The 25086-nt window shown below is 48.0% G+C and overlaps 3 protein-coding genes and 1 long non-coding RNA gene across 14 annotated transcripts in view; 3 read left to right on the top strand and 1 right to left on the bottom strand.

The window, feature by feature from the left end:
* The window catches only part of C1H1orf167 (chromosome 1 C1orf167 homolog), a 55936-nt gene extending 53163 nt beyond the window's left edge, over positions 1-2773 (top strand). For 3 of the 6 annotated variants that reach the window (XM_074218432.1, XM_074218430.1, XM_074218426.1), the window contains 4 exons: positions 138-369; positions 1248-1383; positions 1835-1939; positions 2524-2773. In XM_074218432.1, coding sequence (XP_074074533.1) covers positions 138-369; positions 1248-1383; positions 1835-1939; positions 2524-2652 — 602 coding nt within the window. In that variant the 3' untranslated portion in view covers positions 2653-2773. Of the gene's footprint in view, positions 1-137; positions 370-1247; positions 1384-1834 lie in introns of those variants that run through there. The other 3 variants (XM_074218428.1, XM_074218427.1, XM_074218429.1) reach the window with 3 other exon arrangements.
* MTHFR (methylenetetrahydrofolate reductase) lies at positions 309-19273 on the bottom strand. Of its 5 annotated transcripts, XM_074218434.1 has the most exons (13): positions 19231-19248; positions 15085-17569; positions 14505-14741; positions 13510-13748; positions 12394-12504; positions 10827-11020; positions 9365-9615; positions 8957-9091; positions 8513-8693; positions 6354-6536; positions 5641-5742; positions 5329-5448; positions 311-4849 (listed from the first exon to the last, which is right to left on the bottom strand). In XM_074218434.1, exons 2-13 carry the CDS (start codon positions 15192-15194, stop codon positions 4652-4654), a joined length of 2061 nt encoding a protein of 686 aa, XP_074074535.1. In that variant the 5' UTR covers positions 15195-17569; positions 19231-19248; the 3' UTR covers positions 311-4651. The 5 variants fall into 5 exon arrangements, with proteins under 5 accessions (XP_074074538.1, XP_074074536.1, XP_074074537.1 ...); XM_074218435.1 differs by lacking the exon at positions 15085-17569 and having other exon boundaries at positions 310-4849; positions 19231-19273; XM_074218433.1 differs by lacking the exon at positions 19231-19248 and having other exon boundaries at positions 15085-18916.
* Positions 10330-14378, top strand: LOC141509144 (uncharacterized). The gene is made up of 3 exons (XR_012474589.1): positions 10330-11236; positions 11347-11470; positions 11821-14378. It is a non-coding gene; the product is annotated as an uncharacterized LOC141509144 (long non-coding RNA).
* Positions 19274-19579: 306 nt separating the features above from the next.
* The window catches only part of CLCN6 (chloride voltage-gated channel 6), a 34007-nt gene continuing 28500 nt past the window's right edge, over positions 19580-25086 (top strand). The window contains exons 1-2 of one of the 2 annotated variants that reach the window (XM_074218424.1): positions 19580-19688; positions 21204-21263. In XM_074218424.1, coding sequence (XP_074074525.1) covers positions 19602-19688; positions 21204-21263 — 147 coding nt within the window. In that variant the 5' untranslated portion in view covers positions 19580-19601. Of the gene's footprint in view, positions 19689-19884; positions 20091-21203; positions 21264-25086 lie in introns of those variants that run through there. The other variant, XM_074218425.1, reaches the window with a different exon arrangement.

Raw genomic sequence — 25086 nt, 5'->3', positions numbered from 1 at the left:
TCACTGCAAGTTGGTGGAGTCATGAATTGCTCTTCTGGAGCTTCCCATTGAACTTTCTGTAGTTTGAACCACAGTAAGAGTTGATCGCTGGGTACGGTGTCCTTGATTCCCGTCCCATACTTCCTTTCTCTTCTCAGGTGACCCAAAGGAGAGCTTGCTACTTTCCTTCCCACACTTGCCTCTCCACTGTAGCTCCTTTCAGCTTTGGTTTCAGCTGAACCAAAGGCAAAGCAGAGTCAAGGGACTAACCAGCCAGGAAGGACCTAGGAAGGTTCCCAGAGGAGAAGAAGGAGGCAGTTCCAAGACAATCCAGATCCTTCAGAGCAGAAACCACAAGAGAGAAGCAGGGTTGAAGGAAACATGGCTGGAGTAAGAAAAACCTTTGTCACCTAGAACCACAGAATTTTACTCTTGGAAGGACCTGAGAAACCCTCTAGTTCAATCTATACCTAAGGAAGGATCCTCTTTACAACAAAGTGGTTACCTAGCATTTAGTTAAAGACAAAAGAGAGAAGGGAGCCTGCTCCCTGTGGTACAGTGGAAAGAGGTTTTGGGTTCAGAAGAGCTGGGTTCAAATTGTCTTTGATCCTTAACCTGAGACAGCTCAGGCCAGGCCCTTAACCTCCCTGGGATCTCATTTTTTCATCTGTTAACACGATAAGGCCATACTGGATGACCTCTGCTGCCCCTTCCAGCTCTAGAGATAACTTTCCTAAGACAGCTCATTCCTTTTTTGGATACATCTCATTGTCATTGTCATGTTTCTTACAAGCCTACTTCACCTCTTTGCAATTTCTGCCCATTACTTACTGGGGGAAGTAAGACATGTCTAATCTCTGTTTCCTGGAACAGCTGGGCAGTAGCTTTTGCTTTCCCTTTCCCCTAAGCTTTCTCAACACTAAACATCCCTAAATCTTTCAACACATCTTCACGTGGCACGCACTCCTGGTAAAAACCATGAGACTTGGAGAAGGCAACTTGCTTTTTAAAATGGCAGATGGTTGTGGCAGGACCAAAACTAAAATCTTGTTCTTAAGTTTATCAATGTAAAACTGAAAGGAACCTTAAAAACCATCTATTTCAACCCTTTTTTTATTTTTAAAAGATTTATTTTTGGTTTGGTTTTTCTCTAACTATCTTTCCTGGAGCTACTCCCTCTCCAGTGAACCTTCCTTTGAAACAAAAAAACAATTAAGCAAAACCAAAACTTGGACATAGGCATACTTGACACAAGGCTTTTTCTAAAGGAGGAAGTACCTACAGAAGTGGAGACACAAAGTATTGCTACTAAGATTCCATGGTCAGCAAAGGAGAAGGAGGCTAGCAAAAGTCTGGCAATGTTGGATAGATACCCAGGGATCAGAACAGCTGGCACAGAAACTGGTGAGCCTTACTGGAGGACCAATCAAATTATAATCTCCTGGGTCAAAAGGGATCCAGAGGTCATGTCATCTATTTTAGACTGGCATTAGGGTGGACTGCCCTTTATTAAAAAATTTTTTTATTTTTTCCTGATAGCATGTAAAAACAATTTTTAACATTCATTTAAAAAAAATTGAGCCCCCCCCTTTTTTCCTCTCTCCTCGAGAGGATAAGCAATTTGATACTGGTTATACAAGTACAATTGTGCAAAACATTATTTCCATTCTAAAATCTAACTCCAATCTTTAAGATACCAGATAGATTCTGTTAGGTTGCCAAAGTCCTCTTATCCTTGCTGAGAATCCTCTCATTCAGTATCCACCATTCCCTGTTCATGATCCTTAGCAGACGGTGATGAGATGCCCATGGCTCCTGGGACTCCCACGCCTGATCGCATGCTACCTTTGTACAGGTCAAACAGTGGTGGCTGGAATGGAGTTGGAGGACATGGCGGAGGCGGTGGCTGCAGCTTCAGGTGGCCTTGTATTTGCAAAACAAGCACAGTATCCTCTCTCAGGTACCTATGATTACCAGGTGACACACTAAGCTAAGGGCAGGGATGGTGTTTGGTCTATCTAGGACTACATTCTTGAGCTCTCTGGCTTCATTTTCTCCAGGGGTGTCCTCCCCACCCCAGATACTGCCCCTGCCCCAACACATACCAAGGAAGGGAATTTATGTTGTCATTAAGGGAGTTCAAAAGCTTTTGATTTTCAAAGTTCACTCCTCAGATGCCAACCCAAGAATGTCCTGGTCCCCAAAACTGCTGCCAACAACCCCTTCCCCCATTGCCTGTCTTATTCAAGTTGCCTGCTATTGTCAGGGAATGTACTCCTTCCTGGGCCTACTCCATTCTAAGCAGATTTCCTACATATCTTTCTGGATATTCTGGGCTAATGCATTCCACCCTGGGTTGGCAGGCTGCCCTCTTGGGGGGTGGAAGGGCTTTTTATTTAGCCTGCCTAAGGAAGGGGGAGGAGCGAAGAGTAGAGGACAGCTGTTGCCTCCTCTTAACATGGACAGGCTGACCCTGAGGCTGGGCAGGGAGCCAAGGACCAACTCCAGTTTCATGCCTTATTGCTTTCCCACCCTTGGTTTCAGGTCTTTAGAAGATGGCACCAGATCTGGGCAGCCCGGGTGCTCAAGAGTCAGCACGGTGTCCCTTTACTCACAGCCCATGGGGTACCTCCCTCAGGGGAAGAAGCCAACCCTGCCCCAGTCCTGTCCTAATCCACTCACTAGGGCTGGGTAGAAAAAAGCCCAATAAACTCATCTGGTAATGTTTTAATGAAAAACAGCTCTCAGGGCAGAGGCCCTGACTTGAACAGACAATAAAATAGTATTCCTTCTCTGTCTTCTTCTGGTTCATCTGCACTGAAAGGCCCAGCCTGTTCTGGACCAGATTTGGAGCATTGCTTTCAGTTCTGAAGTCCATATTTTAGGAATGACACTTAATCAGAGGGTGGCTAGGATGGTGGAGGGGAAACCAAAACCTTGTCATGTGATTATCTACAGAAAGAAAAAATGGGAAACTTGGGGATCGGAAACATAATAGCTACCTTCAGATGCTTTTAAGGATAAGGCAGATTAAAGTCACTACAAAAATCATATGGTAGCTTTGGCCTGAAGGTAGTGACTTCCAAGTGGTCTGGATCTTTAAGCAGATTCTGTTCAGGTTAGTAGTCAAGGAGACCACCCCCTAATTCTGATTAGGAGAGTCCCCTATGGCCAAGAGCTAGGCAGAACTGAGGCCAGGCACCCCTCCCAATGTGGTTCCCTGGCTTCAGCTTTGCTGCATCTGTTTCCTTCTGTCCATCCCCCTTCCCTCCCTGCTGACCCAGCACTGGCTCTAAGACAGCTGATCTCAGCTCTAGAAGGGGAGCCTGGGAGGTAGGAAGGATGGAGAGAAGTTTCCCTTAACCCTGTATCTGCCAGATAGCATGGTTGGCCCAACCCAGGAAAGTACTAATAATCGATATTCATTCTCACACAAGCATCTTTAGGAGAAGAAGGAAAATGACTGAACAGGCCAGACCTGAGCTGGTAGATAAGAGGTGTCATAAAAGAAGCAAATATTAGCCAAAGTCACTCAGGTCCAACACTGAAAGTGCCTTGAGAGCCCTCAAGGCTGTCCCAAATATGTCTGATCCCTTTTGGTCTGGTACTGACCCCTCTTGTCCCCATGGGTCATAGGCTCCTGTTCCCCCCATCCTATGATCCCCTAAAGTGGAATGAGGGCAGGGGTCCCATTGAGGATGATTCTGAAGTAACCTGAAACCCTCTAAGGTGATTTCTTTGTAAACAAAGCAGCTTATGGTAGGAAGAAAGGGAGGTTAGTGTAGTCAACAGAAGGCCAGACTTGGAAAAAGGAAAATGAGACAGAGACTCCTCATGGGGAGTTTCCTAGGCAGATTAAACACAGATCAATCCAGAAAAGAGAAATGGTAATAAATATGGAACCATAACCTTGACCAGACTGGCTCCAGTGGAAGAGAGTAATTACCACTCACAACATAGCCTGAGGTCTGTATGCTTGAGGGACTACCTCCTGTCTAGGAAAGCAGAAAAGTTCATGCTTGCCTCTCTTTTCGTAGATGGGGAAACTGAGGCAAGAACTCGGATAAGATCCCTGAGGCAAAAGGAGCCCAAAGTCCAGAATCCATGTATAGAGTCAAATGGTTCCATTTCTCCACAAAGAGTGGAGCATTTCTGATTATGTCTGAGGCCTGAACGTCAGTTTGTGGCCCAGGAGAGAGAACAGGTGGACAGTTGTTTTGGAAGGCCCAGCTGGCTAACCAGGCTCTCTGGTCCAGGTCACAGTCTCCAGTCATCGTGTCAGGAAAACTGAAACGTGGCACTGGGTGGCCAGCAGTTCTCCATTGTGTAGGGTCATTACAGTGTTGCTTTTGGACAGATGGGTGGAGGTGCTCCCCAACAAAAGGGGGAAATATAATTGTAGTGTGGGAAAACTCCCACAAGCCTCAAGTGCAGAACAGACTCTGGTTGAATCCAGAGCACAGAGGTCAGAATCCAGTCTAGCTGCCATCACTGGAGGAGGGATGGGAATGGGAAATGGTAATGAGATCTAGAGTGTGTATAATGGGATGGGATGAAGAAGAAAAGAGTTGGTGAACCCTTAGAGGAACACAGGGGGAGAGAAAAGAGAGGCTGCCTGGGGAACTCGGGCTGGGCTGAAGATACAAAGTGAGGATGATGACTTTCTCATCTCTCAAGGCTGGGCCGGTCTGCTGAGGAGTTCAAAAGTGTCTTCTAGGACCTGCCACAGACAGTTATCCAAAGGGAACTCGTTGTCCACTAGGTTGACCAGATGGTAATTGTCATGGATATACTGAATGATCATCCGGGATGAGGATTCCTCTTCATACAGCTTCCCCCATTGCTCAATCCACAGGGCAAAGGCTTCATCCTAGACACACAGGGACAAGGTCAGTGGTAGCTTTGCTGGGCTTTGCAGGCCAACATCCCCTTGGGCTTTCCCTCCTCCAGGCTACTTCTCCCTCTCTCTGCCACTGCTTTAATGGATTTCTACAAACAAAGCAAGATGGATGAGCCTATAGGGCTTTAGCTAAAGTACTTCTGGTAGAAAGGCATATGTTCTCAAATGCCCCTTGAACAGGAAGAGAGAGGCCAGACAAGCCAAGGAATGGGACCGGCTTGGGAAGCCCCACTTTCCCAGCTTGCCAGACCACTAGATACATATTAGGTATGAACTCACCTTCTCCCCAAGGGGAGCAGAAAAAACTCTGAGAGTCGGGGCTCCTCTGCTCAGTGTCTGCTCATTGTCCATTAGGCCCATTTGAATAGCTATCAATAACATTGAGCCAACAAAAGAGATCACCCATAGATTTGGGGGATTAGGATGGAGAGACCACCAATTGTCTTTACCTTCCAATACATGAAACTGACAGGATCTACCACCGTGGGCTGGATGATCTCTCGTCCAGGGAAGATGCCCCATGTCACAGCATTGGGCTGAAGGTCAGGAGCATTGGTGATATTTTCACCCTGTAGGGGAAGAAGCAGAAAGAAAAGAAATGGCAGAACTGGGCAAAAACATGAGGAAATCAGATACTCTAGGGGAACCCTTCAGGAAGGAGCATACCAGAGGGCACTGGTACCTCTGACTGGTGAAGCCATGGGGTACTGGGCCACCCTGGGCACTCCAGGCTGGATTCTGGACCCCCTCCCCATCCTTACCTTGACATTGACAATGTGGTAATTGACCCGGAGCTCATACTTCTTCAGCACTTGGAGAAGGGCTGCCACTGTTTCACTGGAGGTAAAGAACTCCAGATAGGCCTGGAGGAGAAAGGTAGCATCCATTCAAGGACCTGGGGTGCCCCACAAGGAAGGAGCTAAAGAGGTCCCCAAACACCATAGGATTGCTGACAACCAGAAACCAGGAAACTGAGGCACTAAGAACACTGAGGCCCATGATGTTAGCCTGACATGCAAACAAGGGGGTGATGTCTCCTGAAAGGAGGAGGGGGGTAGTGGAAGGTGTGTGTGCACAGGACAGAGCTGTGTGGGACTGGCTACTTCTTTCCCAATCAGGGACGACTTTATGAAAGACTGGGATTTGAGGAGTCAACTGAAAAAAGGAAGGAAGACAGTCTGGCTAGGATGGGGATGGCAAGACATCTTTTCCCCACCACTTTTATTTCTAAAGCAGATTAAACCTGTTCCTTACAAGAACAGGGAGTTTATATTGTCTCTATCACACAAATGAGGCAACTGAGACTCAATGAGACCAAGTGGTCGTGGAGGCAGTTTTCCAAACTGCACTAGTCCTTATTCCTGATGAAAGGAGTTGTCTCAGGAAAAAAGGGGGCTCAGGGGGAAAAGGCTGCTGGCTCCTTCTGAGGGTTAAGCCCTCAGACCCTGTCACAGGATAATGGGGAAGGCCCTACCTTCTGGAAAACATAGCCACCACTGGGGCCCCAGCCCACAATGGGGTCTGTAGACGGCTTCCCATTGATATTGGGCTGAGAATTGATGGTGAGGATGCCTTTCTGATTCACCTTCTGCAGTTCCTCTTTCATCAGACTGGTCTCAGCTGCCAGAGGCTCATCATTCCAAGGTAAACAGGTCACCTGGGCAATCAGAAAGTAAGGTGAGAAGAGTCAAGGACATGAACATGCATGGCACCAGGGGCTCGCCATCCACCAGGCAACTTCTAAATCTCCTTCTCCTGGGCATCCATGCCAAAGGATCCCATTCCATCCCATCTTTGTCTACATGTTGCCCATCAACCCACTCTCTCATTTCACTCTCTCCTTGGCAGCCAGCTGCTTCCTTAATACATCCAAACATGACTACATCTTCTCCAGTCTCCAAAACCCTCACCATTCATGCTGTCTTCTCTTTTCTGTTCACCCTTTCTCCTTAATTCTCAGAAATCTGGTTTTTGTTCTCATTCCTCAACTGAAACCACCTTCTCTTGAGTTACCAATGATCTTTTAATTGCCAACTCTAATGGTCTCAATCTTCTGGTCTTCTTGGAAGCCTCTGATATTGTCAGTATTGACACTGACTCTTCTTGAGAATCTGTCTTCTCTAAGTCACTGTTCCCCTGGCCTCTGCTGGTTCTCTTTCCATCTGCCTGACTATCCTTTCTTAGGCTCCACTGCAGTGCAGGTCACATCCCCTCTCTTCTTCTCCCTCTATCCAGGGATGCCCAACCTTTCAGAATGATTCTTCTGGGCAGAATCAAACACATCACCCAAGAAAAAGCTACATCACTCAGCATCACTCAACGAAAACCTATCAAGATCCAATATAGAATTCATTACCCATTTATGAAGACAATCCAACCCACACCACCAGAAGCACAATAATAAATGCTGTACCCCATGGGACCCCAGCTATTTGGACAATCCCTGCAGTCTAAATTATTTCACTTAGTGATCCCATCAGCTCCCATGGATTCAATTCTCATCTCCATGCTGATGATTCTGAGATTTCCTTAACCTAATCTCTAACCTGACTCCAGTCTTGCATCTTCAACTACCTATAGAAACTAGGAACCTGACATCTTTTAAGCTTAACATGTCCAAAACTGAATTCATCTTCCCTCCTAAAGATTCCCCCCTTCCTAACTTCCCTATTACTGTCAAGGGCACCCCCATGATCCCAGTAGTCCCCATCATCTAAGATCACAACTGAAGGGTCAGCTTCAACAGCCTACTCCCATATCCAATTCAGTACCAAGGTCTGTTGATTTCACCATCCCTCAAATTTGGACCCTTCTCTCCTCTGACACAGCCCCCACCTTGGTGCAGATCCTCATCACCTCAGCCTTGGATTATTGCAATAGTTGCTGGTGGAGCTGCCTGCCTCAAATCTGCCCATGCCAGACACCTCTCTCCAAATAACTGCCAAAGTGATGTTCGTAAAATGCAGATCTGATCAGTCACCAACCACCCAGGCTCCCTATCACCTCCAGAATCAAATTTAAAATATTCCATTGGATATTCAAACATCTTCCTAACCTGTCTCCCTCCTACCTTTCCTGCCTTTTTACACCTTCCTGATACCCTAAATTTAGCCAACCAGTGACAGTGGCCTCCTAACTGTCCCTTCCTTATCCTCGTCTCCACCTCCTGGCTTCCTTCAGGTCCTAGCTAAATTCCCACAGAAAGCTCTCTTTCTGTGGATTATTTCCTATTTATCCTGCCGATTGCTTGTTTGTAGGTTGTATCTTTCCCATTCAACTGTGAGCTGCTTGAGTCTGCCTTGTGCCCTTCTTTGTACCCCCATCACTTAGCACAGTGCTTGGCTATTAAGCAGGGGCTTAATAAATTAATAGATGTTCTGTGCTGGCCTGACTGAAGTGGCATGTCTGCCCAAGAAGCCCCAGCAGAGATGCCCAACTTTGCCAGCCCCTGGCAGAGCCCAGTTCTACAGGGGCTCCCAGAGCCAACCGACCTCCTCTTGCCCTTCAGATCTCTTTACTGTCTCTGATACAGAGGTAGAGAATGGCAGGAAAACAAGTAGCGAAACCAGATGCCCCAAGCCCAATGCAAAAAGGGGCACAGATTGTGTCCAGAGCCCCTTCCCTCCAACTCACTTTGTAACCACTCTGATTGGGCTCTCCAGAGAGATAGTAGGTAAACACTTGGAAGACACTCTCTTCACTGATCAGCTCTTGCCCCCACATCTTCAGCAGGTCTTCCTTTGGGGACTTGCTCTTCAGGTAGAAGAGATAATAGTCCTTCAGCTCACCAAAGGCCGGGGATGAAGAATTTCCCCTGGAGGATGCAGCAACAGAGTCATGGAACAACCCAGAGGCAAGAGACCCTTGTCTGTGGAATGAGGAAAACATTCACTGGCCCAGGAGGCTGCCCACATCCCTCCACACCCCAATCCCAGCTTTGGTTCCCAGAACTCAGTGATAAACATCAAGTTCCTTTTTTTCCTGTTCTTCCCCTGGAAAATAGGACTCAGCTGAAAATAAATACAAAGGAAGTCCTTCTTCCCCTACATTTTCCTCTGACTCCTGCAAAGTCCTCACCAACGACCATTGGGGAATTCATCCCATGACTGTGTTCGATAGATGTAACTCTTTGGTCTGGAAGCCCAGAAGATTGGTCGGACATCTTCTACTCGTCGTTTGGGATGGGCACTGACTGCCCACGGCAGAGGACGCCTAGGAGGAATAAAGACATAGATCTGAGGGTACTGGCCAGATGATATGGTATAAACCAGGACCCTCCTTCTCTGCCTGCTTCATAGAAAGAAGATGCAGGAGGGCTTTTATCAGAGGCTACAAGTTTTGACTCAAATGGCTCAGGTGACAGCAGCATCGCGGGGTCTCCCCAAAGGTGGCCTCCCTTGGCTGTCTGTGGCCCATCCCTTCCCACTAGCCCAGGGGAGTAGCCTGATTGTCCATAAGAGTAAGAGCTCTGGTTCTGCTCCTTACCGGGGATCTTCTTTCCACATGCCCAGCCTCTTCAGCACTTCCACAGTGGCCACCTCCCGGTTGAGGGTGTAGAAGTGGAGGCCGGGCACCAGGCCACTCGCCAGCAGCTCCTGGCACATGACCACAGCCAGCTCAATTCCATAGTTGCGGATGGCGGCATCGTTGTCCTTGATAGGTTCAATCACATCTTTGATTTCCTGCGGCACTTCTAGCTTGGAAAGTTTCACCAGCTGCCGCAGGGAGTGGTAGCCCTGCTCAGGACACAGATGAGGGACGTGAACACTGTCCTGCAGCCCACCACTTCAAGTCTTTCCCCATCTGCCTTGCAATATCTCAGCCTACTGAGTGTAGCAGCCAGTTTTAGCCTGTCCTATTTCTTTGATGGTTGGCTGTGCCAGTCAAAAAGAACTGTAATTACTCAGTTCATTTCCCAGGAGTGAAGTTATCATAGCCTAACCCAGAACAATCCACCCGCACTCTGAGGTTCGGTCATTGTGCTGCGTGTCTCAGGGAAGGTGAGCCTCACACTCCTCTCAGGAGCTGTTTTAGGAAATAGAGGCAACAAAACTCTTGTGGCAAACTTCCCCAGCCAGCTCAGTAGTTTGGTGGCCCTTTCTCTCCCAAACAGGTCGGCCTGTTTTGTCTCATAGGATAGACTGTAAGGAGCAAAGGAAGAAAGGAAGGAAACTACTGTTTGTCACAGTGCTGGGTGGGGGTTGTCGTTGTTGCTTTCCCATAGATAGGACTCATTGGAACCTCACAGCAGCTCTGGGTGGGGGTCTTATTATTATTATCATCCCTATTTTACACATGAGGAAGCTGAGGCAGATAGAGATGAAGTGACCAGCCCAAGGTCACACAGTTAGCAAGTGTCAGAGGCCATATTTGAAATTGGGTCTTCCAGGAACTAGGCCCAATACTCTATCCACTGAGCTGTCCAGTTGCCTTGAGATGGAGATGCCCAGGGCCTGGTCTAAGGACTGTGGATCAGCCATCAGTGCTGTGGCTGAAACACCAGTGTCCTGGTCAATCCCTGACCTGGATCATGCCATAGATTGAAGCTTCCCTGGCAGCAGCAACCTCAGCCTCCCCAGAGACATTCTCCACATAAGACATTTTAGGGCTAGTCCTTTCTTCTTCATAACCACCCAAGGGATAAGGAGTTGAAGGCTTACCACCCATGCTCAAAAGATCAGGTCCTGCCTGAGGTCCAGTCAGTGTCCAAAACAGGCCATCCCAATACCTGGCCCATGAACCCAAGTCCCAGGAAGCCCCTGACAAATTTGTGTTCTTAGGGGCTCCATGTCCAGCTTCCACTAGGACCCATTACTTCTAGGATCTTGGAGACACTCTACACAAGTCAACCAAGGCTAATTTTAAAGAATCCAGGCCTGGTCACTCTCCCTTGCTCCCCTATCCCCATGGGTTTGGCTAGCAATGCCGGCTACTTTGGGGCACTTACTTGGATGGGGAAGATTCCAGGAAGGATGGGGCAGGTGATGCCTATCTCAGTACAGGCCTTGACGAAATTTAAAAAGGTGCTCGCTTGGAAGAAGAGCTGTGTGATAATGAAGTCAGCCCCTGCAGACACCTTCTCCTTTAGGTACTGAAGGTCCTCTTCAAAGCTTGTTGCCTCTGGGTGACCCTTGGGGTAACCTACCATCGGGGAAGATAATGAGGAGGGACTCTCCTTCTAACCAGGGTATTATATGGATCACACAGCATCATACATCTTCAATCTAGAATCCAGTCTATAGTTTCCCAGACCACCAGGATGAGGGGATGAAGAGATGATGTCAGAAAAGGAACAACTTCATCCAGAGAAAAAAAATATTGAGAAGGAACAAGCTATCTTCCAACAACATTTCAAAGGTTGGTCATTTTGATAACATGTAGTCCAGTGCAATCCTCATTTACTGAGCATGTTTCGTGTAGTAGGTACAGAGCTAGATGTTGGGCTTTATTCTCTGTTTTTCCAAAAGGTGGGTTGGAGCACCCTGTCTGAGAATCTCAAAACTGGAAAACACCTCAGAGGCCATCTGGTCTCAACATATCCGGCCCATCATCTCATCTATGACATCCAGTCTTCATTGGAAGACTTCTGAGGTATCTCAAATTTAGCCTGAATTCACTATCTCCATGAAGGCCACCTCCCTTCGAGGTCACCAAGGCTCACTATTATCTAACTTCAGAGAGGCAACATGGTATAGAACTGGCCTTGTCATTGGGAAGATCTTGGTTCCAAGCCTGTCTCAGACAGATACAAGTGATCCTGAGGATGTCACTTAGCCCCTCTGTCCTTCAGTTCCCTATAAATGATGGGGCCAGACTCAGTGGCTTTGGGGTCTCTTCCATCTCTAGATCAAGAATCCTATGAACTCACCCACCCACCAGCTCCTCATTGTTACCAATTCTACTTCCCAAGCCTTTCTCTTACCCGTCCCTTTCTATTTCAGATCAACATATGAATTCTGCAACTGGAGCTGTCCAGAACGAACTGAACCACCTTCTAAGGAACCTAACCGAGAACAATCAAGGGCACTCACCATTGATAGAAATGTTTTGGGTGAGGCTGATGGTCAGGGATTGGGAAGGTTGTAAAGAACTGCATCCAGAGAAAGCTGGATTCAAAGGTTCCTTACCAATCTAACTTGATCACCTGAGGTGACTCTCAGTACGACTGAGACAAGATGACAAGGGAGAGAAAATGACTGATGTTATGAGGTATACACCTTGGACTTTGTGTGGTTCAGGGATGGGCCTTTCAAATGGAAAGGGCCATGAAGTAGCAAAAGATCTGAACAAAATCCAAGAACTTCTAGAAGTTCATGGCCCCTGAGGATGGACAGGGAAGTTCCAGAGACAGTGGATATGAATAAGGAGAAAAACATTCCCAGAGGAGGGGGTGGTAGAGGAATAAAACAACAGGATTGGCTCCCCAGTCTAGGTCTTAGATCCTCCTGCTCAATGCCATTCAGGGGTCTACTCACTGAGCCCATCCACTTCTGTCTACAGAACCCTGGACTTACCTGCTACACAGATGTCAAAGTAGTCACCAAATTCACTGCGGATATGTTTTACCAAGTCAACAGCATGGCTGAATCCATTTTCCTCTTCTTCCCACTCATCACCAATGGGGTCTGCAAGATTGGTAGAGAGGCTATTTACACAGAGCCTCATCTAATTGCATTCAGTTCTAGGCAGGCCCTTCCTTTCTTCCCTCTGTCTCCCCAGAGTATGAGAACCTCTCATTCTCAGGACTGACAATTTGTAAACATACCCGTGCTGACTTTTTCATCTTAACCTGCCCTCACCTAACCTTCTACTCTCTTCAAGACTGTAGGCTTATGAGTTGAATGGGACCTTAGACTTGATCAGCTCCAACTCTCCTGTTTATAGATAGGGGACTTGGGTAGAGTTACCCAAGCAGCAGGAGGATAGCTAAGGCTTGAGCCTGCCCTAAATTCCATATGTAACGTCAATGCATGGTTCATGGTTTGTTTTTTACTATAAGCTGTCTTTCAAAAATAAATTCTTTCCCATAGGTTCTCACACTCATAGGTCCTCTATTCTGGCAGCTGAGAGAGAAAATTTGGGATAAATCCTTCTATTCCAGGGCTATAGAGAGAGTGTAAAGATATGAGTTTCTCCTCAAAGAGTCCTTTTACATCTGATGACTTAAAACAGACAGCTCCAAAACAAACAAACAAACAAACAAAAAAAACCAGACAACTTCCTAAGGCAGCCCCCAGTAGCATACTAGATATTGATATTCCTGAGTCCAAATCCAAGAATTATACATTTGGACAGATGAAGATTAGGAACAGTGGGGAATTGGGTGTGGAGGTGGGCAGTTGTTAGGATAAGGAAATATCAGTACCTCTTGGTACACGACTTCCAAGACCATGACTCTGAACCATATACCACATGAACCATGAACCACATTTTGTGTCTGTACTATGCCTGTATAGTCTCACCATCAACACTGCCCTGGCATTGTGACTAGCTGGGGTGGCACCCTAAACATGATATGAACATTCAGGGAATATTAAATAACCTAGATAGGGGAGAAAAGGAAAAAGGGGTGAAAACTCTAGTTCCCCTCACATCCCAGAGAACTGGTGAAGTCTGGGCTGACTGCCTACCTCCTCGCAATGCCAAGATATTCTTTAGGCCCAGTCGCTTGGCCTTGTGCAGGTGACTGGTGATCTCATCCTGGGTCTGGTGACAGCAGGTCATGTGCAGGACCGTCTCTAAGCCACAGTAGTCTACAGCTGTGTTGGCGATAATCATGGATGAGGTCTCCTTGTCTGAGCCAGGATCACCTGCCGGGTGCCAGGTTACATCCACAAAGAGGGGGCCACCTGCCCCCATGCGGTCAAACCTGTGGGGGTATTTTTTGGGGGAGAAGGTCCCTGGAAGTAGCCCTTCATGCACCAACCCAACATTTTCCCACAGGTCCTGCCTACACAGATGGAAGATTTGGGATGATAATAATGATGATGATAATGATGATCCCACTATTATCTTGCATTTTCACAGCACTTTTGAGTTTTCTCATAACTTCCATATTAGCTTAGGTCAAGGATATGGGTGGGGGGGGTTCTCAGGGAAAGAGAAGGAGAATTCAATCCAGGTAATCCAGTATGAGTTCCTAGCCCACTTGTGCACAGATAGGAACATCATCATGGCCATCACTTAATTCACTGCCTCTCCCAAGCCCCACTACCTGGATCTCAAAGTAACCCCCCAAAGGCTCTTGGAGTTTGTAACTGGCAACAAGAAAAACTTTCCATAAGACAAGTCTATAGGAAGTCTTTTAACTTTAGTAACTTGGAATGTTATCTATTAGAACAGCAAAATAATTATGGCACCTGAAAATACAATTTGTAAAGGATTTTTTTTTTAAAGAGTGCAGACTTCAAGTCTAAGCCAGATAATTTTTGTGATTGGTCAATATGATTTTCTAGCTTATTGAAAATGTTTTCCAAATCACTCTTAAGTTGTGAGCAGACTCCAAGTTCCTCCAGAGAATGTGGCTGGAGCCCATCAAACCAAGCCTCCCTCATGTCTGCTGAACGCAGCTGACCTGTCCAAGCTAGGAGGCCAGCCCAGGTCAGCTCCCAGGTCTCCAGCTCACCTAGAGATGAGATTGACCGCTCCCTGAGCAGTGCGAGGAGGGAAGAACTCCAAGGAGAACCACTTGTCTCCCGACTCCATCCTACGGTGCATCTTTTCTCTCAGCCGCTCATGTCTCTCGGCATCCAGCACTGGGGTGGAACAGCGGGAGTTGTCTTTGGAACCTTCACTGCCACTGCTGCTGCCCTCCGAAGAGCAGCTCCCTTGGGCTTCGTTCATCATGGCTGGATTCCGGCAGCTGAGGGCAGAACGGAAGGGAGGGGAGGAACAAAAAGCATAGGGGTGACCAGGTTTCAAATAGACCAGTCACTGGCACCTCAAGAGATGAGAGTTCAGTCAAGGAGGGCTTGAATGTCCCCTTCAGGGGGAATGCTATTGGAGGGGGAAGCTGCCCCCTGCCTCTGCCCTGGAGGAGCCTTCCTCTAGCCTGGCCTCAGTCTCCTTGGTCTGGCTTGGCTCTCTGCTGTCCCCTGGCTCCGTTACCACAGGTTCTTCCCTTTCTTGCCCTCAGACTTCCCCCCCAGAGGCACATTACTTTTCAGTCCGTAAAAACCCAGTTTCAGACTGTACAGTTTAGCTACCTGATAGAAGGTGGGACGGAGAACCACAGTCTGCCAGTGTCCTGGGATCCCCTTCCCAGGGACCAATAGCAGTGCCCATGAGAGGGCACCCCGCCTCTGCGGTGTGACATGTATGGAAGGGCAGTCAAGAAAGCAGTGGGCAAGAAGAGGGGAAGTCAGCCCTGGGTCTTTCCAGCTGGGCTGGGCTGGGCTGGCCTGGGCGGAGCGGTGACAAAGGAAGAGCTCCTTGCCAGAGCCCAGGCCTGGAGGGGGAGCAGGCAGGAGGAGGAGGAGGGGTGGAGCTGAGCTGAGGCCTGAGAGGAGGGGGAAGGGGAGGGGAGTTAGAGGAGAAACCTCCTGGGGAAAAGGTGGGGAGGAGAACCAGAGGTTGGGGGAGGGGGATTGGGGAAGGGAAGGCACCCTGAGGTTCAAGGGCACTGGTTCCATCTGTTGAGAAGGAAGCAGCTGGATTGGTCTTTCTTTTTTCTAAGAAACACCAGCTGTTTCTTGGAAGGATGATGAATGCGGGTAGATGAGATCAGAGACATCTAAGGCCACAGGGCTTCTTTCTCCCTAAGCCGAGGGGACAGTCCCCAGCCCACAGTAACAGCTTAATAAATGCCTGCTGACTTGTGGATTGGACCAGTTCACGAGAAATATTGGCATCCTATGCCTTGCATCCAGGATTTGGGTGCAAGTTTGTCCAGAAGTCCATGACACAAGACAGATTTTAATCCCATATAAGGAAATTACTTCCCTAATAAGAGCAAGGAGGGAAGGAGTTTCTCAAGAGAAAACTAGACCAGAACTCATTGGGAATCTTGCCGAGGACTTTTCTGTTCAAGCATAGGATGGCATTTCTGCAAATCTTCCAGGCTCTTAGGATTCTGGGATCTGTAGGCAATGGCTCAATATACACTAGGTCTAAAGCCCTTGGTAAGTATCAGCAACTACAAACAAGATGCCTTGGTGTGGTTTAATAGGATAGAGGACCTGAAAAAGTCAGTACAGACATGGTAGGGTCATAAAACCCACAGCTGGAGATGGGTATGGAAAGCTAAGTCTCTGAATAAACATTCCACAGTGAAAGGCGACTGTGAGTACTGAGGGAAAGATGCTGGGCAGAGATGGGGAGATGACCGCCCAGAAAGAGGGCTTGCTGGCCTTAGGAGGGGCTCACCTCACTAGTGCCTGTCTTCCCAATGGGGAAGCATCTTGGAGTGCTGAGTTGAGCACAGCTCCCATCCTTCCGTCTGCCCTGGGTGAGGAAAGCATTCTAACCTTATAGCCTTTTAGAAACGTGACCTATTGCCAAGCAGGGCTCTAACCCGGGCTGGATCCTTCCAGTTATTCTCCCCACAGAGACACAACCAGGGATCCCAAATAGGAAAGATCTTCCAATTCTCCTCTGGAATCAGAGCTGTCTTCCTAGCAGATTGCAAGCAGTTCATAAATGTGAGGTGACTCAACTTCCATAGTATTTGATACCTCTTAATATACTATATAGCAAAATGTTGACTTTTAATAACAAATTCCATTGTATCAATGGACGCCTGGAGGGGAGAAAAATTCACCTGGTTTTGGTGGAGGTCTTTGACATAATAAGGTACTCCTTTTAACAGAATGTTGATATATCCAGTTCCCCAGCCCTATTCAGAATGGCCTCCACCCCCATCCTGAGTTGCCACACAGCCCCCTGTGTACTGCATGGTTTTTCAGATCTCTGCTTCTGATAGTCAAAATGTATAAAAACCCCAGTTCAGGACTCCATTGGGGTGGGGGCTGGTTTTCCAGAGGGTCCCCCATGCACACCTGCATAATCAGCACACAGAGTAATAATTATTTATGTTAAACTAATTCTGTTTTACTCTTTCTTGAGGCCAAACTCTAGAGGTTAATGTTTGTCCCTTATGAGTACAAAATCTGAAGGTTAAAACATATTCAATTTAATTCTTATTTTTTTCAAGCCCAAACTCACAGGAGTTTCTTTCTCAAAAGTAAAAAGTGATTTGTGGAGTCTTGCCGGAGTCCCTCCCAGTTACACATTCCTTAAAGCTAAGTACCTAGGCTCACACATTTTTTTTTTTGCTCGGAAGTCTTATGTGTAATTACTCACTTGGGAAATATGCAAAATTGCATTAAGAATGGTACACTCCCTTTATTTCTTGATTATTTAAAATAAGGTCATGCCTCCAACCAGCAAGAACAGGGCGATGTGCAGGACTATGCTGGTAAATGCTTAGCAAGTAGCTCCTTAAAAATACATCCACAGCATATTTTTAAGTTCCATCTGCATCAAGAACATTTCCTCCATTACTTTCTTGAAGTCGGTAAAACAGTAACTCAAATTCTTATTTGGAGTATTTACCTTTAACAACTGGATCTTACCTAGTATGAGCTGGCCCTATAGAATGAGTGTAATCAGAATTCCCAGAGCTATCTCTTCTCCTAGGAGATCTAAGAGAGCAGCTTTCTCAGGGCTTTGGTCAAACCAGGTTGCTGGGGTCTGCAGAATAATAGAACAGCAGGCTGCTGAAGCCCACTTCCAGCCCTCTACCTTCCTCTTCCTAACATGTCAGATGAGGATGCTGGATTCTGAGACTATGATCCTGTCCTGTTTAATGAGTGTTTGGTACCAAAAGCAATCCAAAAGATAAAGTGTGAGAGCATGGTCACCTGGGAACAAAAGCACTGATCCCCGTGCTCACTGGCTCCCCAAAGCGGAGCAGCCAATGGCAAGGAATGAGAAAGAGGGAGAGAGGGACATTTGGGGGCCAGACAAACCAGAACTGTCAGCAACACAGAGCAGGGCAGCTGAGGGCCATGTTTCAGTCTTTCCATCACATTGGCTAACATGGGGTATCATACTCTTACCATCTGGTGCTCTGCCCAAAGGAATTTAAAATTTGGGTCACTGAAGCTTCACAAGTCATCTCAGGGTTTTAGTGCTGGATTTCTTTCTTAAGGACGGAGCCTTAAACCCCAATCACCCAGGCTTTTAGTGACTGGCCCAAACTAGATCCCAGGCCCAGCCCCACTTAGTTTGGGCCCCAAGGGCTGGGAGTGCAAAGCTAGTTTCTAAGAAGAGGCCGAGCCGCTCTCTTGGCCTCTTTTCTTTCTACAGCTGGCTTTAAGCACCCAAGGGGCGTGGCTGTCGGTCACGGTCAAGGTTTCCCACCCGTCCAGGGCCACCTCCAGGAGTCCTGGTTCAAGCCTAGGCCCTGGCTCCGGGCAGAGAAGGGTCTGGAGACTGCGCAGGCCTCCGGCCCTTCAGCGCAATTCACTTGAACATCGCGGCATTGGAGAGCCAAGGATGAACAATAATGGCAACGATGGATGCTGCAGCTACAACAGTCCGGAGGCGGCACTGATTCGGATAGTGCGGGGCCTGGAGTCAGCAGGAGGCGAGTTCAAATCTCGCCTCCGGCACTGGTTGCGTGACCCGAGGGGGGTCGCTGAGTGCGGTGCGCCTGGTCTGTAACACGGGCAGGGCGGCGCCAGCTGTGGCGCGGCTTGTGAGCCCAGCGCCCACTCGTGCCTGCTGCGGGGATGCTTCTTCTCGTCCAGTCAGTCAACAAGTGTTTTTCTGAAGTATTTGTTTAGTTTCTGTAAGGCAGCGGGGTTGGGTGGGGCCCGAGGCCGCGCGGCCGGGTGATTAGTGCGTGTCTGGGGCCGGATTGGAACCCAGGTCCTCCTGACTCCTGGCCGGGCTCCATCCGCTGCACCCCCCCCCGTGTATTTGTTACGGGCTCGGGGAGACACGCGGGGAGACACGCGCGGGGACGGGGGTCCGTGGGAGAGAGGCGCGGCGGATGGGGGTCCGTGGGGACACACACGGGGGCATAGGCGTGGACGGGGGTCGCGGGGACACGCGCGGGGGTGGGGGTCCGTGAGGAGACACGCGCGGGGATGGGGGTCCATGGGGAGAGACGCGCGGGGACGGGGGTCGCGGGGAGACACGCGGGGACGGGGGTCGCGGAGAGACACGCGGGGACGGGGGTCGCGGGGAGACACGCGGGGACGGGGGTCGCGGGGAGACACGCGGGGACGGGGGCTCCGTGGGGAGCCACGCGCGGGGACGGGGTCGCGGGGACACGCGCGGGGAGCCACGCGCGGGGCGGAGCGCGGCAGGCCCACGCGGCCCCCCGCCCCCGCCCGCAGCCTCACCTCTCGGGCGTTCTCCGTCCTGCGCCGCCGCAGCCACGGCCGAGGGAAGGCGGGGGCGGGGCGGGCAGGCGCGAGGAGGCCCGGGAGCCCCGCCCCGCCCGGGAGCCCCGCCCCGCCCGCGAGCCCCGCCCCGCCCGCGAGCCCCGCCCCCGTCGCTAACGATGGCGGCGCCCTGCGGAGGGCGGTGAGGCCCCGTCACGTGACGCGGGTCGGAGGCCGGTCCCCTCCCGCGCCCGGGCGCGCCCACGTGACCCCCTGGGTCCAGTCACGTGAGGCGCCGGTCGGCTCGCGCGCTCCTCGGGCGGGGCTGGGGGGGGGGAGGGAGCGCCGGGCGCCTGGCCGGGCCGGAGGGGAGGCGGCGGCGGCGGAAGATGGCGGGGTGCAGGGGCGCCCTGTGCTGCTGCTGCCGCTGGTGCTGCTGCTGCGGAGAGCGCGAGAGCCGCACCCCGGAGGAGCTGGTACGGGCGGCCGGCTGGGCCCGGGAGGGAGGGGAGGCCCGGGGCGTTGCTAAGGGCCGGGCGGTTGCTAAGGTGCTGCGGGAGGGGGCGTAGCCCGGGACGGAGCCGCCCCTCCCCCGCCCGCGGCCCCCCCCCCAGCCGCGCTCGGAGCGGCCCCCGCTGCCCCGCCGGGCCTCGGTGTCCCCCGAGGAGCGGAGCTCGGCGGGGGGCCCGGCTGTGGGCTGCCCCCCGTAGTGGGCGCGGCCCCCCAAGGGCACCCCGTGGCGTGCCGAGCGCCGCCGCTCGTCCGCGCTCGGGGATCCGGGACCCCCGGGACCCCCGGGACCTTGGCACTTGTGGAATCGCTGCCGGGCCCGGGCCCCACCCGCCAGCCCCAGCGACTTAGACCGAGGGGCCCCAAAAGTCAGTCAGGTGACTCGCCCAGAGTCACCGTGCACAAGAAGCTGCCCCCCTCCACCATGCGCCAGCACTTCTTACTATTATATCCTTGTCACATACAGTGTATTTGTACCTATTTATCGTGTACAGTGTATTTGTACCTATTGCATATTCATATTGCTATATTTACTATATAGTGTATATTTATAGAGTAGTTACATAGTATATTTATTTTTGTGTAGTATGTCTATAGTTATAGTGTGATTGTATTAAATTTATAGTATATTTATTATATAGTGTATCTTACCTATCTTACCAGCACTTCATTTTATTATAATATATTACATAGTATACTCATATAATTATATGTTATATGATGTATTATATCAGCACTTCAGTTTATTATTATATATATTATATAGTGTATTTAGAGAGGGTGTATTGTATAGCATAGTTATCTTAAAACTATAAACTGCTTCAAAAGCAGGAGGCCCTGTTTTTTATTGGAACTTTGTCTTTCAAGTCTAAATTGTTCATAATAAACATTTGTTCACAATAAATGAAATAAAAGAATTTTTGATTTATAATATTGCATTTCTATTGTGATAGGATGAAATGAAGATTGTAGTTAAAGTTACCCCCATCTTATTGAGCACGAGTTCCTTCTTATCTCAGGCGGAGTCCGTTTAAGTCTCATTGCCCCCTTGGCACCTGGCAATATTTTTTAATCTTTTACCCAGGATGGGATGATTAGGATGACTCTTGGGTTTTCTGTGCTTAGCATTATTTCTGAGAATTCTGGATCCCTGCATTTGGATTCAGTTTAATCAAAATAAAGAAAAAACAAAATGAAAGGGCCTCTGCCTTGGAGGAATTTATATTCTGGGGAGAGGGGCTAATAGAGCATGCATACAAATATGTAAGTACAAAGTAATTCAGAACAAAGACAGTATTAATCAGTTAAGTCACCTTATTTTATTTTATTTTTCACAAGTGACATTTTGTCAGTTTTCATCTTTGAACAGGTGATGTGGCCAAGTCACTAGCTTAGAGATAATAGATCTCCACAGAACTGATGTCTATTTCCATTTTCATTTTGTTTAAAACTTTCTTCCTCTTCTGGGTATGTTTTTATAGACTATCCTTGGAGAAACTCAGGAGGAAGATGATGAAATCCTTCCCCGAAAAGATTATGAGGTGAGGTTCTAAACTGGTTGTTGGTAAGTAAAGCATTGGGTGGTCTCATTTCTGATTAACACACACACACAGTATGTTGTACTAAAAATACTTTAGAGTCAGTGAGGCCTGGGTTCAGATCCTGGCTCTCATTCCTACTTATAATAGGACCTTGAACAAATCACTTCTTTTACCTTTAATTTCTTAAGCTGTGTTATTGGGAAATAGAGTCTTGCAGGACCCATTTTGCAGGGAAACCCCATTTGTCACAAGGAAAACAGTTGGAAATGTTGAAGTTCTGTATAAATGTGAGGTGTGCTGATTATTGTTATTGGCAAGAGGTAATGAGAACCTCCAGGTAGCATGGAGGCGACCTAATGGTTCTTGAAGACAGTGCCAGTGGGGCAGAGGCTCTCAGAAATTTGAAGTTTGAAGTTTGAAGCAGGACCAGGAACTATTTCAGTTATCCAAAGACTGGTCTAGTGGGTTTCTATCCCAGGGAAGCTTCTTTTGGCCATAGCAATTCTGAAATCGCCTAAACTGTTGAAGGATTAATAGCATCAGCCAAGGAAGGGAGCCTCAGAACAGTGCTGTATAAAGTCATTCTACCATGTGCCCATCTCTGCCTTAGGGGCCTGCTGCCTTTCAGGAGCTTGCAATCTAAGGGGAGAGACAGCATATGTCAATCAGAATGTGCAAGACAATCCCAAAGTTTTAAGTCACTTTGGAGGAGATGCCAACCAGGAAAGCCTCCCTGGAGAAGGCAGTGCTTGGGTTGAATCTTAAAGGAAGCTAGGGATTCTAAGGAGTCAGAGGTTGGTTAGAGAATTGCCTCTGGAGAAGAGCTGCAGAGATACAGAGATGAGAGGTATTTGTGTATTGTGTGCAGTGAACAGTGAGCTGGCTAGTATGACTGGATTGTGGAGTATGGAGAGGAGTGAAGCTGTAAAAAGATTGGAAGAATAGAAAGGGGCTTGGCTGTGAACAGACCAGAGAACTCTATACTTAATTCTGAAGGTCCTAGGGAAAGCCTTGGGAATTTATTGAGCTGGGAGATATGGAGAATTGTGGGAAGGGTAACCTGTTCAGACCTGTGCTTCACTTAAATTCACTTAAATCTACAGATCTACAGATTCTGCAGCCTCTCTTAATTCTAATGCCTTCCTTTATAGATCCCATATGTAGCTTTATATATATATATTTGTCTGCATGTTGTCTTCCCCATCAAATTGTAAGCTCCTTGAGGGCAGGGGCTGTCTTTTGCCTCTTTTTTTTTTAAATCCCAGGCTCAGCACACTTTGATTATTCTTAGAGAAAATCCCTTTGGCCTCTGAATGGAAACTAGATTAGAGTGGGGAAAGACATGACCAGAGATCAATTAGGAAGCTATCTAGTGAATATAAGATTGGAAATTAGAGGGGAAAAAATGACAAGACTTGGCAACCTATTTAATACCTGGAGAGACATTGAAGTTTTGGCTAACGGAATGGTGGTGTTTTCATCAGTGATAGAGGAGGTTAAGAGTGGAAAGGGGGGGGGGCGGATAATGATTTGTTTTGGATGTGCTGATTTTTAAAAAAAATATTTATTTATTTTCATCCAATGCACATATATATTTTTAAGTTACAAAATTTCCTTCCACCCTTCCTTCCCACCCCCATCCCCTCAGTAGCAAACAGTCAGTTTAGCATTGTACATCCATATTTTTGATAAATATGTTTACAGATGCGTTATTTTCAGTATGAGGAATTAGGAATTTTCAGTATGAGGAAATAGAATTTTTCAGTATGAGGAATTAGGAGGATGTGTTGATTTTGATATCCTCTCTAGTCATCCAGAGGCAACCAGGCTGAAATCAGACCTGAATACAAATCTAGCTTCAGACACTTATTAGCTATGTGACTCTGGGCAAGTCACTTCACCCTGTTTGCCTCATTTTCCTCATCTATAAAATAAACTGGAGAAAGAAATGGCAAAACCTAAATAGGGTCACAAAGTCGAATGTGATTGAAAAATGATTAAACAACAACAAACCCGATATCCACCTTCAGATCTCTATTGTCACCAAGGTAGTTGTGGGAAGAAGTTGAGTCTGAGGCTGAATCTCTATATATATCTGTATAGAGATGATGGTTAAATCCATAGGAACTCTTTAGATCATCAAGTGAGGGAATATTCAGGGGTCAGCAAATACCAGCCCAGCTGCTATAGCACCAGGGAATCGGAGGAGAGAAAAAAAGGTTTGGAATGTTTGCTGTGGGGAGTAGGATGGGGAATTAATTAGGGGGGAACAGGAGGAGGTCCCTAACTAGCCCACATTTATAGTGGTTTCTCTGTAGCTTAAACAAGTCTACATTGGTCACACATATTGATGTTAACTAGACGATCCTATTGGAGAGCACTCAGAAATGTTTTTTGAAATGGGAAATCTATAGCTTTACCCTATCCCTGCATATGGGCGCTTTCCTTCTCTCAGTCAGTGACACCCCCACACACACACACATTTACCCAAAGAAGAACCTGAGGTCACACAGATCAAGTGACTTGCCCAGGAAGACACAGGAGATGGCAGAGCCAGTATTCAAACTCAGTTCTTCTGATTCCAAAGCTGGGATTCTTTCTCCTCTACTATGTTGTTGCATTCCTCTGGTGGTCATACAACTTGTTGTTCACTACAGAGAAATGAAAGAATCCTTTGTCCCAGCCTTCTCCCCAAACTCTTCCTGAGTGTCCCCTCCACTGGTCCTAGTGCAGCCAGGCAAGGCCCAGGCTTCACTGACTCACTTGTGGAGAAGGGAATAATTGGGGAAGAGTGTGGGGCTAGGACTCTCTGTACCACAGGATGCACACAGGAACAGGCAAGGGAAGGGTGGAGATAACTCTGTCTCCCCAACTACAGCTTGGGACCTCATCATGTTGCAGTCCCCACTTCTGTTCCTGATCTGAGTCATCTCTGTCACATTGTCTTCCCCTACCCTCTTCTACCAGTTAGAGGCACAAGCTGAGTTGTCCCGAAGACTTAGCTTGTTCCCTCATTTGTTGATCCATTCAAACTCTCACACTCAGTTGTATTTGCCCCCAAGTTGTTGGGCAGGAGCCCTCATTCTTGATTCATTGACTGTCTCTCTGTTCATTTTGTGTTTCATACAGACAGGAATTTCATTTATTATTATTATTATTATTATAAATTTCATTTATTAAAAAAAAAAGAGGACCCCGGAGACTGCTGCAGCCCTAGAAAAATCTAGTCATTTCCTGCTTTCTCACAAATCTCTTTCTCTATGGAAACATCCCCTGGGATGAAATATCATCACAGAAACACTCATTTTTTCAGAATATATCTAAAAATTGTGTCCAGTTAAAAATGAAAAACTAAAGGAATTTATGTTTACTTAGGCAGTAAGAAATCCCAACAGATTTTCTTTGATTCTTCTCTTTGGATCTTTGCCTTTGGCTTGGAAATTTCCCCCTGCCTCCCAGTGTCTGAACATCCCACAGTAGGTCACCTTTCTGCTTTTGCCCATATGCCCATCTCCTGGTTTGTTAACATGTGTAAGGGACTGTTGTGTGTGGGAGTACTGCAAATTTTCATCACCTGGTGTCCTCGAGCACCAGAGTACTGTTTTACTGGTCGAATTGAAGAGTGCCAAGGGAGTGGGAGTGGATCAGGGACTGGGGAGATTATTTAAGCACTTGTATTTGGTTTAATAAAGGGAAATCTTGGAGAACTAGGAGAACCTTAAGGAGAACTTGTCATTCTTGTCTCCTGCCCCTTCAGTGTTCTCCTGGGTAAGGACAAGCTAGCCAGCAGGAACCTAACACTTCCCGAGCAGCTAGTCTAACA

The sequence above is a fragment of the Macrotis lagotis genome, chromosome 1 (assembly GCF_037893015.1).
Source record: "Macrotis lagotis isolate mMagLag1 chromosome 1, bilby.v1.9.chrom.fasta, whole genome shotgun sequence".
NCBI lineage: Eukaryota > Metazoa > Chordata > Mammalia > Peramelemorphia > Peramelidae > Macrotis > Macrotis lagotis.
Note: the sequence above shows the minus strand (reverse complement) of the source record. Positions and strands in the feature narration are given on the sequence as shown.

Bases quoted from the DNA above. Each gene is read 5' to 3' on its own strand.
- MTHFR (XM_074218434.1), bottom strand. From the start codon at position 15,194: ATGTCACACCGCAGAGGCGGGGTGCCCTCTCATGGGCACTGCTATTGG. The intron at 9,616-10,826 runs GTAAGTGCCCCA...TGTCCTGAGCAG, and splicing joins CTGGAATCTTCCCCATCCAA to GGCTACCACTCCCTGCGGCA. The intron at 5,449-5,640 runs GTAAGGATGGGG...CTTCCCCTACAG, and splicing joins ACCACATTGTCAATGTCAAG to GGTGAAAATATCACCAATGC.